Source organism: Calidris pugnax, unplaced genomic scaffold (genome assembly GCF_001431845.1).
Source record: "Calidris pugnax isolate Ruff unplaced genomic scaffold, ASM143184v1 scaffold44, whole genome shotgun sequence".
NCBI lineage: Eukaryota > Metazoa > Chordata > Aves > Charadriiformes > Scolopacidae > Calidris > Calidris pugnax.
In genome coordinates this window covers 5,966,781-5,987,170 of record NW_015094506.1, presented here as the reverse complement: position 1 = coordinate 5,987,170, position 20,390 = coordinate 5,966,781, and the positions used below count along the sequence as shown (strand labels likewise).

General features: G+C 36.5%; 1 protein-coding gene across 1 annotated transcript in view; it reads left to right on the top strand.

Annotated features, from left to right (window-relative positions):
• The window catches only part of LOC106901339 (putative RNA-binding protein Luc7-like 2), a 43,133-nt gene that overhangs the window by 10,662 nt on the left and 12,081 nt on the right, over window positions 1–20,390 (top strand). The window contains exons 3-6 of the mRNA XM_014963980.1: window positions 5,363–5,457; window positions 17,415–17,513; window positions 18,363–18,473; window positions 19,187–19,330. Of these exons, the coding sequence (XP_014819466.1) occupies window positions 5,363–5,457; window positions 17,415–17,513; window positions 18,363–18,473; window positions 19,187–19,330 (449 nt within the window). The remainder of the gene's footprint in view (window positions 1–5,362; window positions 5,458–17,414; window positions 17,514–18,362; window positions 18,474–19,186; window positions 19,331–20,390) is intronic.

Sequence of the window (20,390 nt, the reverse complement as noted above, 5' to 3'; positions counted from 1 at the left end):
TCATGTGTGGTTATTAAAACATTCTCCCAAGCATCCTAACCGATACTGTGCTACGTGACTAGCAGAAAAATCTTTGGAACTGTTAGATACACAGAACCCATGTGTATGAAGTGCCTATCAGCCTCTTTTGCTTCACCTGCTAACTTTTTAAGCTGAATGGCTGTATTTGGAGTCTGTAACTCAGTTCTTTAGCTGTTATTAACAAAGCACTTTCCTTGTTCTAAATCTTCTTCTTCTGGCATTGAAACTTAAAATATCCTTTTTTTCATCTGTTCACATCTTAATCAGTTTTTCTGTTTTACACTTGCCACTTCAGTTATCTTGAGTAGCAGTTACTAATGTGTGGCTTTCATGGTCTCCTTGCTTGGGAGGAGTTGAAGTGACAACCTTGTGCTTACCTCAACATCATCCTGTGTCTTGTGGCCCCCTTTATATGGTAAAAGGTGTAACCCAGAACTTGTAGACTCATTTTTTAATTTATTTGTTTCCACATGGGATTATTGAAGAATTCTCTGTGTACTTAAGGATACGTAGATTTTGGTTTCCACTTTGCTTTACACTTGTAGGTGGAAGGTAGTATATGCTTTTGAAATCAGTTTCAATATGTTTTTGTCCATAACTAGAAGACCACCAGCCCTTTGGGTAGCCTCAGGCTGAGAGCCGCATTAGGGAGCTGAGGGCCTCCTCTGAGAGCTTTTCTTTCAAACACAGATCAGCAGCAAAGCAAAGGCAGAAAAGTCTGTCCTGTATAGACATATTTCTGCAAAACCTACCCAAAATGTTGAATTTATATCAGCTCAGAAATCTGAAGGTAGTAGCAACACATAAACCATGAAAATATTCTTTATGTGTCAGGAGTGATCAGAAGTGAACAATCATGTTCAGTGAATTTTGTGTATTTGCTGGCTTCGTTATAAAGTTCTGGTACTTCAGTCTTTAAAAACGAGAACAGTGAAGGACCTAAGGAATTTCTCTACTCTGGATTTGGGGCACCGTATGAAATTGCATTTATGAAGAAGCAAATGGCCATATTCATACTTAAAAAATCATTCCTGTATTTGTTCCACTTGTAATGCATTAGATAAAAAATGGTTTAATTCTATTCTGCATTCACAAATATTAATTCAGTCATAGTGTAAACCAGAAGCTTAGAAATGTGTTATTCCAAAGTTGTTATGATAAAGATGCATCCGGTGTTAGTGACAAGAATATCAGAATTAGTTGCCTATTAAGTGTGTAGCAGGGACAGGGTCTTCTGTGACTGCCTAAGCCTCAATTAAATAATGATGTTGAATCCAGCAAAACAGGGCTTGTTTTGCTGATGAAATTTGATAGGCAGTCTTTAACCTGATATTCCACCCAGTTAGTAGCTCTTTGTGAGTAAAGCTTTCAGAGTCCCTTGCCAACATGTTGGGACTCATGCTTCAGAAATTTGAGCGGAAAGCTAACTGGTTTTGGGGAAAGCTAACTGGTTTTGGTTGATGCATCCTAATGCAGGAGGTTAACGGCATGAAAATGCTCATCATTGTCTTTGCATGGACTGAGCTTGTTGTTAGTAGTATATAAGCGTACATCAGAACAGTAAGAGGTGCTGGATCAAATAAATCATTGTTATAAGCACGTTATAGTGCTAGGCATTGTTGTTACATAAGTGTTCATTCTGCTGGTTTGTGATTAAAATACACTGAATGGGAATTGTGGAGGCTTGTTAATAGGTCAGATTTGGGAGTTCAAAGTGAATTGTATAGTCTTAAGTGCATGCTGTGATCTTAACTTCTGGATGTTCCTTAATCAGCAGTATGCATTGGTCTTCATGTTACTTTTGTAGTCAGCATGTTTAATACAAATTAGAAAACTTCCTTTAGAAAGTTTACATTACTGCCATTATGTCTTTAGTATTTGTATCCCTAGTGTGCAGTTTCTTTATGTTTATAAAGGATATGAGATATACAAGTGTAGAAATTTCCTCATGTTTGGCTTTTTTTTCTTGAATGTTTCAATTCTGTTTCAAAGTTCTCCATTCATCTGGAAAGTAATCTCTTATAGAAATGTGGTTTGGGCCAGGTACTTTAAGTAAAACTAAAGCTGCTGCTTCTTGAGGAAAATGTAATGTATTTTTTCTGTATCTCTATATAACTTTTATCAATGATATGATTATTTTTTCTTGTAAATGGAGAAAATCTAATTGGAAACACAGGAATGGCTTATAGTAATAGATGTTGACTCCTGTAATGCCCTGGTAAATTACTTTGATTTCTTTAATGAGTGTTGAGTCCCAAAGATAAGTAGTTGAATACTCTGCTATTCTTCAGAGGCAGAGTTAAATAAGTTGCTATTCTGAGCAAATTTAATTATTTACCTATTAAAATAGAACTTGTAATAAGGTCTGAATTATCAGTGATAGTGTCCCCTTTACAAACGTTTAGGGATACTTCTGAAATTTAGATGCCTGCAGGTGCTTGGTACCTAAATGAATTATTTTCTTCTTACAGAATATATAAAGCCTTTTTTTAAAATACTCATAAATGTCACTTAGCTTTCACTTGGTTGTTTGAACATACAAAGAGTGTATCAACCTAAGTACAGTTTGACAAGGAGAAGTAGTGTCTTGGTTACCTGAACACTGAAGTCCCTTGGCTTAAGAACATATCTGTTCATGTTTTAATTCTTCGTCTCTTTTGCTGTAGGCTGAATGTCAGGTGTATAGTCAATCTGTAGATTTTATTCTGCCCTTCCCCCCAGCAACCCATGTAGACCCCAGGTAGTCATCTGCTCAAGATGATTCATCTGTAGGTCAGCAGCAGAATGCGTCTTCTGTCTTTGCCAACACGTCTGCGCTATTTAGGGGTATTGGAGCTCACAAAATTTATGAAGAAATAAAAGCATTTTCTTCTGAGGCTATCAGACTCTGGAATGAGCTGCCGGAGGGGCTTACAATTCAGTTGTTGTTAGGAGATAGTATATGACACTTTCCTTTTTGATAAACCTTTCTTTCTGAAACAGCATAGATTAAAAATAAATGCAAATGTATGAAGCTGCTTTTCATAGGAAGGAAAAGGTAAATATCTGAGTGTATGGGAGCCTTTCTGAAAGTCTCTTAAATACTAGACCAAGGCACAGTGCGGAAAGAATAAAGGTTTAAAATGTAAATGTGGGAAGTGTTCTTGAGGCTGTCATTGACCGGTTTCCGCTACCTTTCTCCCCCCCCCCCGCCATGTTGTCTTAGTTGGGTAATTGTTGTGATTATCATGCTAGCCACTTAGATGAAAGAAGACTGTATTGCAGCTCTAGCATCAGTTCCTAGTTGTGGTAGAGGTATGAAAAAAGCTACGTCCAGATGTTGAGGTAACGTCTGAAAATACTGCTTGCCAACGTTACCTAAGGAACGTGATGAGTCTTTTGGCAATTTTCTGGTCTTGATAACTCCTTGACTAGGATAGTGCTATTAGGCCATCAGCTGTCTTTTTAAAAATATTTTTCGTGATTTTGTTCATGTGTCTTTATATAGAAGATTCTTTACCGTCAACATGTATTTCTAGATGCTGTGTTAAAATTGCTGGCAGAGTCTATTATTCTATACAAACTGAACAATCTGGCCCCTTGTTTTATTTATAAAGGTTCAATGTATCTTTGCCTGCCTACATCAATCTGCAAGGGAGTGTCAGAAAGGCCCCGCATTCGCCGAGCCGTGAGTTATCAATAACTTTTCAGATGTGTTAATGAATGTGGAACAAACGCAGTTATGTGTTTAAAAAATATGGATCCACCTCCTGAAAAGCAAAAAAGGAGAAGCAAAACTCTGAACTCTTTACTGCAGTAGCAGGCATGATTTTAAAGGGATTGCTCTAAATTTTTAGTGGTGTAAGTATAACTAAGCAGTAAGGTCGCCCTCTAGAAAACCTATTGTTGAACTGCTTTGAAGCTGTCTTTAGCCTGTGGATTACAGGTTTTAACTATTGTATCTCGCAGGCAAATTAAGCATGTGGTGTTTTTGGAAACTTTTGTTTGCTTATTAATCTGAAACTTGGCCTATCTAAAAATGCTACATATAAGCATCCTATGCATAGAACTGATATTTTAAAATCTGATTATGTGATAGTAAGAAAGGCTTGACTAATAAGATATGGGGGGTTTATTCCCCTCTGTCGTAGTTACTTCAGTAATCAATTTGCCTTCTTGAATTAATAGATTCAAAATTCTCAGTGTTGTGGGTCATGAAGCCATAAAAAACATCAATAAAATATATCTTAACTCTGAAATATTTGATGAAATGGAAAAGGCTGCTGTCTGAACTCATTGTATGTCTTTTTTCCTCCAGCAGCCTTCCTTGCTTCAGTAATTCACCAGTAGGTTTTCAATGATTAGAGATTTTTAAAAACATTTGTTATGTTTTAAATAATGACTAAATAGCTACATCCTGAGAGATTAAGGTGTTTTATCATGCCTGTGTCCTAACAACAAGAGAGCCGTAGCAGTGGTTTCTCTTCCAGATCTCAAATAGTGACAATGTTATGACTTGAAGGAAAACATATTCCCTCCCTCCTCCCCAAAACACCAGCTGGTTACTTTGTTCTGAAGACTTTAGGTCTTGCTCCAAGATGGGGTTATTTAATCTTGCAATTGGATCTCAGTGTGTGGGCAGGTTGATGCTTCTGCTCATGCAGGAACTACAACCTGCCATGATGAAGATACAATTAAGATATTTCCAGCCCAACAAACAGCATGTAGAGAAAAAAAAAAGGCTTATGATACGGAGATATGCAAACATTTGTAAAATAATTTTGCATATAGGCTATGTCCATATGTTTAACTGACTTTTTTTTCAGGTTTGTAAGCATTTAAAACCATTCTTCTGCCAACTTTTTATGCTACTCCCATCAGAAGTAAGAGGATGCATTGCATCCAAGAGCAAATTCATAAAATGAGTATCAGGTGGGATTCGGTGAAGACTCAATGTTTATCATCTTGTGTTTATGAGGCTGCTTTTATATGCTAATTGTTGCATACAAATACATCACTATTTCATGCAAAATCTGAATAGAGTGTTACATAGCTCATTTAAGAAATGTTGTTGTAGCGAAGTGTTTTTAAGCTAATGCTGTCTTTCTGGTTTTAAGCACTTTTCACACTGCATTTTTGAAGAGGAAGTGTGAGAGGATTTTAAAATAGCATTATAGAGCATTAAAACATGTATTTGTGTTTTCGGTGTTATTTGGCAAAGAAGCATACAATGTTTTAAGTTCTAGTTTCCATAGGCCTTCACTATATGACAGGGCAGTATTAATGCTTTGCATGTGACCTGCAGAATATGTTTGGCTTCCGCAGATTTCTAACCTGGAATGTGTTGATTTCTATATTGCAGGTGACACGACCCGTCAGCGAATCAAATTCAGTGATGACAGAGTGTGCAAGAGTCACCTTCTCAACTGCTGCCCTCATGATGTGCTCTCTGGAACTGTATGTAGCTACATCTTGTGTTTTATATAGATAAAAATGGAGAAATTGAATTATTTGTTGTTAGTAATATCACTTTCATGGTAATTTCATGGCTTTCAGCTGTGCCCTTTGTTGCCGTAATTGTTAGAATTAAACATTGCTTGATAGAAGATAAAAAATTTTAGATACATAACATTACCTACATAAATTGTGCTATAGCAAAGTGGTTTTAAGCTGGTACAGTTGCAACTAGTAGAAAAAAGAACTATAATTGATGCATAAATTATGATGTTACTTTCTGAAAACTTCATGTTATAGTGAGAATTTATCCCACACAAATACTTCTATAGGAAAGAAAGGTGATTTTTCTTTCTTCAGAAATATTTTAGTGAAAATAGTTGAAATTTCAAATAATTACATTGCTAGAAGCTGAGATATATTTAACAAGATAGTGACACTTACTCTACAATACCCAGTTGCTGTGTCATTTTCACAGATTCAAAAGGAACTTGAAAATCCTAGTCTTCAGCATATTAGTAACTTCTTTGACCTGGATTTTTGTGTACTCTGTAGTAGAAATTCATCTGCCTGAGCATAGCAAACAAAGGGTTTTCACACATGCCAGTAGCTCTGCCAGTGTACTTGTGCTTTACCTTGTGGTGCCTGGTTAAACTAGCTTATTCTTTGTGAAAGGCAAATGAGTTACAATTATACAATCATAGAATAGTTTGGTTTGGAAGGGACCTTTAAAGGTCATCTAGTCCAACTCCCCTGCCATGTGCAGGGACATCTTCAACTAGATCAGGTTGCTCAGAGCCCTATCCAACCTGACCTTGAATCTTTCCAGGTGTGGGGTATCTACCTCCTCTCTGGGCAACCTGTTCCAGTGTCTCATGGTTCTCACTGTAAAAAATTTCTTCCTTCTATCTGATCTGAATCTACCCTGTTTTAGTTTAAAGCTATTATTCCTTGTCCCTTTGGACCTTTTAGGAGGCCCTGCGAAGGCCTTTGTCCACATCTCTCCTGTAGGCCTCCTTTGAGTACTGGAAGGCCACAATAAGGTCTCCCAGAAGCCGTCTCTTCTCTAGGCTGACCAATCCCAACACTCTCAGCCTGTCTTCGTAGGAAAGGTCCTCCAGCCCTCTGATGGCTTTTGTGGCCCTCCTGGACCTGCTCTGACAGGTCCCTGTCCTCCTTATGCTGAGGACTCCAAAGCTGGACACAGTACTCCAGACAGGGTTTCACCAGATGTTCCATGGTGTTAGAAGAATTAACAATAGTGAGATGTGGTATAATGATATTTAGAGTCTTGTGTGCCTACCATTCCTTTGGTAGCTTTCCCTATTCACGTTGGCACGTTTTCTGACCCTGTGGCAGAGGGAAAAATAAGTACTGGAAAGCCTGTCTTAAGGATTATTTGAAGCAACATTGTTTTTCTGTGCCATGTCATTCCAAAACGCTAACTTGACTGGAGCTTTTAATGAAATACAGAAACTAATTTGCAAAATAGAAAACTGAAATATGTAGACTTGGTAAGTTATTTACCTGTCGCCTGGCCTCTAATATGCTTTCCAAGTATCTGTGAATTTAAATTACCAGAACATTTTTCATTGATCAAAGGGCTTCAAACATGCATGCACACACTAATTTTTTTGGCACTTGGACCAACAGGCCAATAGATAAAATCCATCTTTCCCTCTTCTTAAGAGTCTCTTTAGAAGTAGGTGCAACTGTAATCGCTAAGAAGCACAAGAAGAAGAGGTAAACTGAACTACAGAAGTTAGCATTTTTCTTAATAAAAAAGGCAATGGAATAGAAAATGCCCACTTGTTGAGCTTCTTCGTAAGTCTTGTGGCTTCTTAACTATTTTTTCCAGTCCTTAAAGACACTGTTTCCTTTTGTATAGCAAAGTTCTGTCATACCACAAAAATCAGGTATCTTGAAGTTAATGTGGTGTGTTTGGCTTGTACTGAAGATAATTCACACTGAAGATAATGCATCTTTTATATATTTCCTTACCTTCAAGTCATTCTTTTTTATAAGTGATAACAAACTGATAACAGTGCTTTGTGTATAAATGCGTATGTAGTTTTATTTTGAACTGTTCTGTAAATTACTGTTTGAACAAGATGGGGGAAAGGGAGAGGAAATGTTTATGTTGTCCAGTGTTTTGGTTGTGTTCTGAGCAAAATTTCTCATGGTTGGGGGAAGATATGGGACATAACTATGTTATAGAAACATACTAAGTCATTGGTCAGCATCTATAAGAGGATACTGTTAAAAGATTGACAGCTTTTCATTGTGGTCTAATTTTTGTAAGCAAAGATTACTAGAATGGCTGTCTTTAGCAAGTAAGAAATGTTTGTCTTTAGAACTATGTAAGTCATAGGTATCATGCAATAATGCCTCTTATGGTGCAAACCAAGCATTTAGGTTCTGCCTGTTTACCCAGTTTAAGTCTTCACTGAAAGTTCTCATCTGTCTCATAGTGGATTGTGCTGCTGCTCTGGGAGTACTAAACTAGAATGCTTCTTCAGAGAATATCAATCTCTTTTTTTTTTTCCCTCTTTTTTTTTTTTCCTCATGATGCAGTTAGTCATTGGACCTCAGAATCTTATGCTTCTGAGAGAGTAAGTTCTCTGGGGACACTTTGAGGTTAAACCTTTTCATTAACTAGATTATCAGTAAAATACTGGACATGAATTGTCATTTACAGTGTGTCACAAGATAATCTGTGCAATTCCAACGAAATGCATATTACTGTTCGTGTCTGCAAAATGCAGACTTCTATGCCATTCCAGTCCACCCCCTCGTTCAACAGCACTCAAGGAGGACATTCACAGATAACACAAGACAAACTAAATGACTCATATATGAGTAGGCTCTGTTAATTTACCGTGTTCTTTTTGTTAATGGCTAAATATCAAGAACTCTGCCAAGGAATTGATTTCCCTTGACAATAAAATCATGTTCCCTGGCCTACAGTATGTATTGGTAAAAGTAATGAGCCTATGCTTTACTTAGAAGATTGAAGACTTTGTCTTTGTTGTCCAGATTTCTGCATATGTTATCTCTTCTCTTGTTAGATGAGTGTGTGCTTATTTTTAAGAATACTGTGTGAAGTCTTCTGTTATTTCTAGACTTCTCTGGCATGCTTGCAGTAGGTATTTTCCTCAAGTTTCTTTGAGACTTATCTTTTGGTTAACAGCAAAAACACTTCAGGAAAAAAGCATTCATACAAATTAGTGAAGTTTAGAGTCTTACTAGGAAACTTCCATTGCCTAGATTGCCAACAATACACAACTTCTTACTTGTTTTAAGCTTTCTTCTGAGCTTCTCTGTGTCTTGCTTCCTCAGGGTACTTTGTATTTAAAGGAACAATAAAAGTGGTCTTTAAAGGAACTCTAAATATTTTACTTAGGAGTATAAAGCTGTAAGAATTAGCTGTATTTTGAAATGTAATTCTTTATTCTGGCTGCTGTTGCCAACAGAACAGTTCGTTCTGTATCGGTTACCCTCCTCTTCCACTTTTCTGGATGGACTTGTCTAGTTGTCTGTTAATGAGCTTAAATTGTTACCTACTTAAATCAAGAGATTTTGGTTACGTTCCTATTTTTATTTCATTTTATTTAGGGACATGATTTTGTGCTAGGTTTCTGGTTTTGTAGACTTGAAAAAAAAAAATGCTAAGTCAAGTAGTCACAGGTGTCTCGGTGCCTCCAGGAGATGATTTTGTTTCACTTTGGGGAGAGACAGGGAGTGTATGGGTTTGGATTTTTTTTTGTGGTCTGCAGTGGCAATAACAGGCTACATGGAAGATATAGGTAGAATAGTGAGTCCCAACAGCCAAAAGTGTAAACATTTCTGTTTACATAGCATCCTCTTTCAGTTTATTAAATTATAATTCCAAATCTGTTGTGCTCTGTGATTCTTTTTATTTGAAATGTGTTTTGAAGTTCATGTGAGGCACGTAGTAAACCAATTGGTAAGATCACAGAAATGACTTTGTATTCAAGGTTGTAGAACGGTGTCTGTTCAGAACATGCTTTTGACAGTGCCTCTTACAAAAGCTCTTTGTTTTTAATTGGCTTTTTTTTTCATGTTTTGGTGCTCTGCTTTTTCATAATGATCACTTGAGCACTGGTTCACATGCATAAGTCAGGCGTGTGTAAGAGTTTGCTCATTCATTTCAAGTTGAGAATTTTATAATGAGAGAGTAGTAAGACTTTGTAAACACTGGCTACTGGGACATGGTGAAGAATGTACCACTTAAAGTTAGAAATTTTTATTTAATTTTTTTGTGTCTCAAAGGTTTAACATACTTACTTTAGCTTTTTTATCCTTAATAGTTGCTGATGATCAGACTTGTGGGTTTTTTTCCCCAAACCATGATTCTTGAGTTATTTTTCATCAGCGTTACAAAAATGTTTGCTTCTATTTATCTACATTATGAAATTAGGACTGGAGCTACATACATAGGAGTCAGATGACTCCCCTGTAATGGTACAAACCTATTAAGCAACATTCTCTGGATGTAAGCTTTGTGCTATCTTCAGCAAATTTTGCAAAGGTATAAGAATGTGTTTTGTCTGTCTTTGTATGTTTCTGAGTGAATAGCTAAGTACTACTGAAGACAGCAAGATTTACAGCAAATACCTTTCATAAGGTTAAAAGTAACAATGTCCTGCATATTTATAGTAACCTGCTATCTATCTTTGAAGAGCCTGAGCACTTCAGCATTTTTGCAACAATCTGGCATTCTTACTAGCTTGATCATGCTTCCCTGTTGAAAAAATTTCATAAATACTGTATGTAGTCTTGGAAACCATGGTTGGGAAACTCCACTCAGTGGATTAGCTTTGTCTGCATTTGTATTTATGTGTATTTGTTGAGAAACATTGCTTCTTGCATTTTATTTATACAGACCTCAAAAGTGTGCTCTGTCAGCTCAGTCCTGCAGTTAAGTATATATTTAGGTGCTTGTGAATTTATTGCACTCAGCTCTTCAGGACTCTTGCTGACTGAAATCATATTGATTGAGACCTTGGTTTAGCAATATACTTTAATACGTGCTTAACATTAAGCTTATTAGGGATGGAATTCAGCTCCAGATTAAGACATCTAAATATAGGTTTCAGCTGAGGAGCTAGGTGTCGAAATTTGCACTGGAGTCAGAAAGGATCTAGGCAGTGGAGCATACAACCACTCTCAAGGTGGGCTGAATCTAAGCTCTTTGTTTTTAATTGGCTTTTTTTTTCATGTTTTGGTGCTCTGCTTTTTCATAATGATCACTTGAGCACTGGTTCACATGCATAAGTCAGGCGTGTGTAAGAGTTTGCTCATTCATTTCAAGTTGAGAATTTTATAATGAGAGAGTAGTAAGACTTTGTAAACACTGGCTACTGGGACATGGTGAAGAATGTACCACTTAAAGTTAGAAATTTTTATTTAATTTTTTTGTGTCTCAAAGGTTTAACATACTTACTTTAGCTTTTTTATCCTTAATAGTTGCTGATGATCAGACTTGTGGGTTTTTTTCCCCAAACCATGATTCTTGAGTTATTTTTCATCAGCGTTACAAAAATGTTTGCTTCTATTTATCTACATTATGAAATTAGGACTGGAGCTACATACATAGGAGTCAGATGACTCCCCTGTAATGGTACAAACCTATTAAGCAACATTCTCTGGATGTAAGCTTTGTGCTATCTTCAGCAAATTTTGCAAAGGTATAAGAATGTGTTTTGTCTGTCTTTGTATGTTTCTGAGTGAATAGCTAAGTACTACTGAAGACAGCAAGATTTACAGCAAATACCTTTCATAAGGTTAAAAGTAACAATGTCCTGCATATTTATAGTAACCTGCTATCTATCTTTGAAGAGCCTGAGCACTTCAGCATTTTTGCAACAATCTGGCATTCTTACTAGCTTGATCATGCTTCCCTGTTGAAAAAATTTCATAAATACTGTATGTAGTCTTGGAAACCATGGTTGGGAAACTCCACTCAGTGGATTAGCTTTGTCTGCATTTGTATTTATGTGTATTTGTTGAGAAACATTGCTTCTTGCATTTTATTTATACAGACCTCAAAAGTGTGCTCTGTCAGCTCAGTCCTGCAGTTAAGTATATATTTAGGTGCTTGTGAATTTATTGCACTCAGCTCTTCAGGACTCTTGCTGACTGAAATCATATTGATTGAGACCTTGGTTTAGCAATATACTTTAATACGTGCTTAACATTAAGCTTATTAGGGATGGAATTCAGCTCCAGATTAAGACATCTAAATATAGGTTTCAGCTGAGGAGCTAGGTGTCGAAATTTGCACTGGAGTCAGAAAGGATCTAGGCAGTGGAGCATACAACCACTCTCAAGGTGGTTTAGGCTCACTGACCTGTACTGCCTAGATCTCCTTTTACTGTGGAAGAGAAGTTTGGATAGTTCACACATATGCCGACAGGAGTTAGTAAAGTATTTTGATCTGGAGTTGATTTCTTTGCCAAGAGTCCTGTTGGCTCAGTGGAACTATTTCCATGCTTAAAACTTAGGTGTGCCAGTGTGATTATTTGCTGTAGCATTACAAAAACCAGGCATTCTGCTGGAGGGTATCAACTTTCCAGCTCAGGACTGATTTGGTCGTGTGAACTGCTTCAGCTTTGCAAATCAAATTAAATTAGGCTTGAATAAGCTAGCTCAATTTTGTATCCTTTAGCCCAGCGGTGATGAATTGTAAAGTGCTCTGTTGTCCCAACAAGTAGTCACGTCAGTCTCTTGAAACATATTCTTAATTCTTTTGGCCAGTGCCGGGAAAGTGAACAGATTGTACTATATTTCATTGGGTTTAATTTATCTAGGTGAAGGGTATTCTTTTGTTACTTTCTGTATGATTATGTAACTTCAATGTTAATGTTTTATATAGTCAGGCTAACAGACCAAATATTATGTGAACACTGACATATCTCATTTAAAAATAAGGAAGATTGCTGCTACCTTTATCTTTCAGTGAAGATTTATTCTAAGGACTTGAAGCCTTCGGAAATGAGGGTATGATTAAAGAGAGAAATGTCTTTAAAGTAGTATAATTCTGAAGATACCTGGGATTTTCAGTGGTTGCTAAGGACTTCAATAACTTATATAATTTCTGCCTTTTTTTAGCTCAGCATTTCTTTCCTGCCAGTGAAGTCCTTCAAAAGTTAACCCTGTTAGTGAAGTTAGAGGACTTAAATCACTCATAATTATATTATCCTAAAGACTCCCCTTCTGAACATGTGTTGCCTACAAGAAAGGACAGGCTTTATCACAAGTCTAGAAATCTGTCAGAAACAAAATTGTTAATGCAAAGTGAGTTCTATAATAAGGATGATCCCAGCAAAGAGTTTATCTGCAGCTTCTTTTTATCAGTAGCAAGGGTGTTCTGATACTTCTCTTGACAATTTGGTAAAGGGAGAGATCTGATTCCTCCAGTATAAATTTTTCAGTCATGCCAGATCCTCCTGAACAAAAAAACCCCTTCTCTTGATGAATGTTACCTTCTTTGGTATGGATATCTTTATAGTTAGAAAGAATTCTCTACATAAACACTGTCCAGAGTATCTTACTTTGAAACCTACCAAAGGTGAATGCTGGTTTTAGAAGCATTGATAGCGTGTGCTGCTATGTCACACTTGGCTAAACATCAGTCCTCTGTGTTTTAAGTAGCTTTGACTTTTCTGTGCTCTTTTTGCAGTCATATAGAGTACATTCAATAATCTAATCTCTGATGTCAAAGCAATGTGTAGTAGTTGCAGAAGTGCCAAAATGGGCATTTTGCTGTAGGTAGCTCAAGATTTGAAAAGAAGGCCGTCTTAATTTCATGTTCCAGAAACAGCATCACATCAAAGTTTAGTCTCTGGTTCAGTTATTAGTGTCAGCTATTGTGCATATGTATTTTATACATAAACTCTTTAGATTCTCTATTGTCCAAGTCCTCAGCCAGCTCTTCCTTGTCTAGTCATACTAGACTTACATGATTCTCTTTTGTTGGAGTGCATGATTTGATTGAAGCAGAGCTATGCATTTTTAAGCTACATGTATGTAATCCATATTTCTGTATTAATACTAAAGGCATTCTGTCCATATTGTGGATGGGATGAAAAAAATTATTATTAAATCATTTCAATATGAGAGATTGTTTGAAAGACCAGTTATCTAAACCTCAGGGAAATGAAGTAGCTTTGATTGCCCATATAACGCTTAGGAATAAAAAAAGTGCTGCATAAAATGGTTAGAAAGTTGTTAGTAGAAGGCTCATAGTTTCTTAACCAGAGCTCAGCAATCACAAAAGGACTGTTGATACCCTGCTTTGCATGTGGTTGCCTAGACTATTTTCTAGACTAATCTTGAGCAATAGCTTTCAGTTATAAGAAGGGTTCTGAAATATGTAGGGGTTTTTCTGGTTTTAATCTTCAGTAAAAGTGCAGTAACTGCAAAAAGTCCCAAAGCATGGTTTCACATATTCAATAAACTTTAGTTATGTCACATCTGAGGATTTGGGTGTTCTCACATTTCTTTATTTGCTTTACTCATTAGGACTCCTCTGTAAATCACTGAAGTAGTGTAAGTGTCTGAGAGTATGGACAGTGAAAAACAGTTTATGTGCATTCTTTTTAAGTCATTAGTAGCTCAATGTCTGAACGGTAGTTTTCCTCACTCATCTTTTGTTTCAAATGTGATTGATCCTTATAGCTGACTACCAGTGCCTGCACTTTGCCTCCAGGGAAAGGCATGTCTTGGCACCAGATCGCAAGGTGGACATGTGGAAAATGAAAATAATGCATCCTGCTATATCTTCTGTCCATTTCGATCTGCTGTCCATCTACTCTGCAGCTAGCTGTATAAGCCAAATTAGAATATGAGGTGGGCTGTGCTTATTAAGGTCCTTGGCAATCCTGATCCAGCATGGATTTTTGACAGTAAGGAGTCATCCCCAAAATGAATAGTTTTTGCCTGATGTTGCGTCACTTACAGCAGCAGAAATTATTTTGTATATAATATGCAAACTAATAGATTTGAATAGGTTTTTATGTCTGTCTGCCTTGGGGTTTACTAATAGAACTTTTAAGAAAGACGTTTAGTAGTAATACTTATGCGATAGTGCTTTCAAGGGATTAGACAAGACTAGTACAGGCTGTGTTAAGGACCAGTTCCAACAACAATACAATTTGTTTTGCAGGAAAGCTAATGAAAAAGAATCCTTTTCTCTTGTACCTGCTTGTTCTTGTTCCCTGTACGTTATACCACGTGAGCATTTACAAAGCTGCACTCTGTTGGATTGAAAAGGGGAAGGGGAGCCAAAATTTCTTGTCTTCTGATTGAGACATCTAACATAAATAATCCCTCCATAACACCCTCCACATCCCCCCAAATTACTGCTAATATCGCTGAAGTTAATTCAAGAATTTCTGAAGTGGCATTTTGTTAGTGTAAGAGAACCTAGCTGGTTAAGTTCACCGTTTCGTTGCGGCCTACCTATTGTTAAGGCATCTGTTTGTGTGGCTGCCTGACAAGTTGGACAAAGGTACACTGCTAAAAAATTGCCTCTGTTTTTGGTGTGCTAAGATGCATTTTACCCAGTCAGTAGGCTGACTGTTGTCAACTGCAGAGGCAGATGTGCCAGCATGGGGTGGCACAGCGCAGTGATAAAGGGAGGACAGAATGTTTTTCAGTAGCAGTGCTGGCTCAGAGCAATTACTGTCCTTTCAGGCTGTGGACTTGCAGCCTTTACAGAAAGCCACAGAAAAACCACAGACCTTACAGAAGAAATCAGAGGATATACTGTCTTGAGGAGGGCAACCCAAATTGAGAGAAAAGAAGTGTAAAACACGTGTAAAGTGAACAGTGTGTCATGGTAGTGTTGTGTGCATTCTGGTTTTTTTTTTTTTTGAGTGTGATTAAAGTTTATTTCATGCAATTAATCAAAGTGTACGTAGATTGCATATTAAAGTAGCATTTTTCTGATGCTACTGTGGGTATGTTTTGGGCTTTTTGTCATTATATTCAGATATATTAAAAATATGTCACTAGCCTTACCTACGCATTTAGAACTGAGCTGGCTTTGAGTTTTACAGTTTAACATTAAATACCTTATCAGTACAAGCATAAAGACAATATTTTCACAATTTTGGGAGGATTTTGAAATGTCTAATTTGCAGATAATTTAGAAATGTTCTTTCACATTGCTTTGCTAACAGTGAAGTACTTTCCTGAAAGAATGCTGCGGTTAAAATAATGTCAGCATGTAATGACTTCGAAATAGATGTGTAATATATTGCTCAGCTTCAAGGTCTTTGAATTGCTGAGGTCCTGTGTAGTTGCAAAAAGATGAGCTAATCTTTTTCTTTAGCGTTGCAATCAAATGTTCTCTATTACAATCAAATGTTTTCCAGAAAATAGGTTTATGTTGGCTGAAGGGTATTGAAATAACTATAGTTTATCAAAAACTTTCAAGTTAAAAAGTCTGTATTTTAACAATGTTTTTTCTGTCCAACATTTGAAATAAACCAATAACTTCTATAAAAATGACTTTAATGCATTTGTTGAAACATCCAACTGATGATTTGAGAAGTTGAAAGCAATTGGTGTTTATTTTTTTTTTTTACTGTGTGAGCCTTGAATTACTGCTTGAATGCAACTATTTTGTTTATTTAAAAAAAAAAAAGGCACTCATTTGGCTCAGAACCAAATGACTTGCAGCAATTTCTGAGTTAACACTCATCTTTTATTTACAAAACTCAACACAAATTGTTAATTATTTTAGTTTTGGTTCTAAAACTCTTACTAAACTACAAGAGTAACAGCTTTTCCCATCACAGTTCAACTTCCGTTATGTGCTTTCGATGTTAAGAAAGGATTCATTTTTCAAAATATTAAATGAGCAGTGCCAAGAGCAGACTTAACTGAAACTGCTGGTTTGAAGTGATGCAATGGTTATACATCAGCTTGTGCTTTTGCAGAGAGGGTGCCTTGTTTTTGTTCAGTGTTGTTTCCAGTACAAATATTTTTTGGGATTTGTTTGGTTTGGTTTTTTGCTTGGCTTTGGGGAGGTTTTTTTGTTGTTGTTTGTGGGTTGGTTTTTTTTGTTGGTTAGGTATTTTTTTGTCATGTACACATCACTCTGTCTTGATCACCTGACAAACTTTCAGGGAACAGATTGAGTTAGAATTCCCTTTGCTGTGTGTTACGCAAACTTCAATTTAAAATCGGTATTTGTTACCTAGTAAGATTCTGGGCACTCTTCTGGTGGCATTGTACACAAGATTAGTGATGCAGCCTGCTTAAGTTCATGCTTGCTTCCTGCCCTTTCTAGAACGGTTTTAGATTACAGTAAAATATCTAAGCTTTTTCTTCCCTGATTCTTGAACATAGTCCAACACTCAGCTCATCTTCACTCATCTGCAAAATATTTTGCTGGGATTTGCTTTTTGGCTATCTTACTTGAAATGCTTCAAGAATGTTTTTTTGTTTTTTTTTTTTTTTTAAGCAGCACTTATAGTGGTGCTGTGGTTGTAGCTATTTCAGGTGATTAATATAACTGGAACATACAGAGTGTGCAGACTGTTCAGATCCAGCATTTGGCCATTTAATTGCCAGGGTTTTTTCAGGGAACTTGGTTTTCCTAAGCTGTTTTAATTCAATACAGAATGTCCCACTTCGGTCACTTTTTAGAACTTTTGGTAAAACAACATTTTTGCAGTACATTAATGATACTTTGAAATACAAACAGTCATTATGATAAGCTGTTCATTCTGTCTCCTTTTATTATTTCCTGATGTGTGCTTATTAAAGATCTGGTATTGTCTTCTTATAGCTTTATTAAACTGTCCTTCCATTCTCACAAGTGAGATGATTTGCTTCAGAATATTTGACTGTTCAAGAAAATTGTGCTAGCTTCATTCCTTGTAGCACTTCTAAAAAGTTATACCACTTTCCTTCTGTCTCTTCAGAGAATGGACCTTGGAGAATGCCTGAAGGTGCATGACCTGGCATTAAGGGCAGACTATGAAATAGCATCCAAAGATCAAGATTTCTTCTTCGAGCTTGATGTATGTATTTTGTCTTAATGATGGAGAAAAAGCATAATTTGTGTGCATAAGTGGATAAACTGAGCAACAAAATTAAGCTTTGGTACACAAAACAAAAACTTTTGGAAGGTCATTTAATAGAAAGAGGCAGAGAAACCCTTGGCACAGTTATATAAAAGATACATGCCTCTTGTTATGTGTGGATGGTATTTAATTTGTGTTGCTAGTCATCTCTATGTAGAATTGTTAACAGCCTTCCACAGAACAAATTACGATAAACCTGGATGCTGTCTTAGCGTTATTAAATAGCAAGCAAATGTTAAGGCTGTGTATGCTTTGAAGAGAGTCTTAAATTCTGTGCTTATTGAAGAAAGTAATTTTGGGGATAACAAATCATATGCTGTGTCTCAGTACACAGAAGTTTGAGTAAATACAGTTTTGAGCTCCCGACTGGGAAGTTAGTCTCCACTAGAACAAAAAGGATGGGGTTTTTTTTGTTGTTATTTGGAGGAATAGTGTTAATATGCTTAATAGCATAGTGCATATTGCATTTATTGGCTGGGGGAGGTGAACCTGAATATTCTTCAAAGAATTTTCATGTATGTTAGAAATGCTCACTTCTCTAAAAAGACTTGAGAGAATCTATTCTAAATTTCTGCAAATACGTAGGACAACATGTAGACTATGCTTTTTAAAATGTTCTGTATTAGTATATGGGAGTAGTCACTGTAAACTGCTGGATTATTGTTTTACAAAGGTTTCACTAATAAGAATTAGTAAAAAATAAGCCTTAATAAACCTGGAAAATGTTAAGGTTAATTAAATTCTTGTTCTTGACAGCGTCAATCAATGTTCTTATTGATGTTTTAGGCAATGGACCACCTGCAGTCATTTATTGCAGACTGTGACAGGAGAACAGAAGTGGCTAAGAAAAGACTAGCAGAAACCCAAGAAGAGATCAGTGCTGAAGTTGCAGCTAAAGTAAGCATGTAAAACTAGTTACTGAAGTATCTTTGAAGGTCTGTTTTTCTAAGGAGCCAACTTAAGGCTTTGGCAAGCTATCAAATCTGAAGATTCATGCTGAGGAGGGGAAAAAATAAAACTTTGTCTCTATCCCTCCCTAAACTTCCTTTAAAGCACAGAGAGGAGAACATAGGGAAGAGACCTCTCTGATATTTTTGAGCTCAGGAAACTTGACTCTCTGTGATACCTTGCCATACAAATGTTAATTCTTGAACCTCTTTGATCAAAACTTCATCCATAAAGTAAAAAAAAAAATTGTTGTTCTTCTCTATATCTTCTAACTGAAAAAAACGTATGTAACTTTTCTGCACATATCTGCAGAAAAGAGGAGTGGTTGTACAAATAGGAGGACAAAGAAGAGGACAATAGAGGCTGTAAAAAGAGGAGGAATGGTTGTATAAATACTAATTTTGCAAGACTGTGGTAGAGACAACTGTGTGAATTACTTGAAGTTTCTGAACAAAATCCTGCTCTGGAGTTGATACATAGACTTGGTAACTCAGGCATTCTCTGTATGTTTTTACATGAGGTGACTTCTGTTTCACTTTTACCTGAAGCTTATCTCTGCATGTTTCTTATAATTCTGTCCTACACATTTTACATATAACAACTCAGATTGTTTTCCATAATTAAAATAATTTCCTGTGTTAAGCCTTTTCTTGTATTTCAAGGCTGAAAGAGTTCATGAATTGAATGAAGAAATTGGGAAACTGCTGGCCAAAGTAGAACAGCTTGGAGCTGATGGGAATGTGGAGGAATCCCAAAAAGTAATGGATGAAGTGGAGAAGGCTCGGGTAAAGAAGAGAGAAGCGGAAGTAAGTTGATGGTGAAAGGCTTGGGGGATGGAGAGGGCAGGGTCCGATATTAAATCGGTCGGCATCTGTGTAATGCAAGATGTCTTATCTGCTGCCACTTCCTTAACTAATCCCTGCATATAAACCTAAAGAATTTGCTTTGCGGCATCCTGTACAATTAAAGTTTCTACCTTTAAGTACTCTCCTATACTATTACGATTATATGCGTTTCCACAGATGATGCATTTATCTTATTTTAACTGTATTGGCCAGTTGTATCTGTGGACACTACAGTTGTGTCTGTGTTTGTTGGACTGACTGACCTCATTCGGTCTCATGGCTCTTGCTATGGCAATCCTGTTGTGCCTCATGTTCTGCTGAGTGGCTTGTACTAGAAAGCTTCAGTGAAGTGACCCATTGTGTTCACTGACAGATAATTAGTCAATGGCTTGTGTGTCAGGCAAGTAAAACGGTCCTTGTTGTAATGTTCAGGTGGCAGAACTCACCAAAAGATTTTCCATGTTGTATTTCGCCAAGATACTTACATTTCTAGAAACAAACATCTGCACTTGTTTTAATGGTACCAGAGTGGTTGCTGGCAGTCTTGCTTGTCATCTGAGTGTCTGTAGATAAATTTTGCTAATAAATTAAAACTTCGTTTAAAAAAATTAAACTTGTTTAATTAGTGTCCAAAATGAAGGTAGGTTTCTCAGGAAACTGCTACAGTTTTAAACTGAGTTCAGAATTAAAATTGGTGTAATGTTTTCATAATATGTTAACACAGCAATTGTAGTGTTAATGTCTTCATCATTGCACGTGAAACAGTTGTTCATCTTTCTAAATAGTACGATCTTAAGTAAAGGTAATAATCACCCAACTTTGCTTCATTTGCAAACCAGTTGCTGATGTACTGCTTTTAAATATGTCCAATCTTCAAATTAAGGAACTTACCTTGTATCTTAAAGAGACAATTGATTTGTGAATAGTGTGAACCAACTAAAGGGTGTGCTGATGTATGCTGAATTCAATTATATTTGTATTTTATATTTGTAGTTTATATTTGGTAAAGTGTTAACTTTGC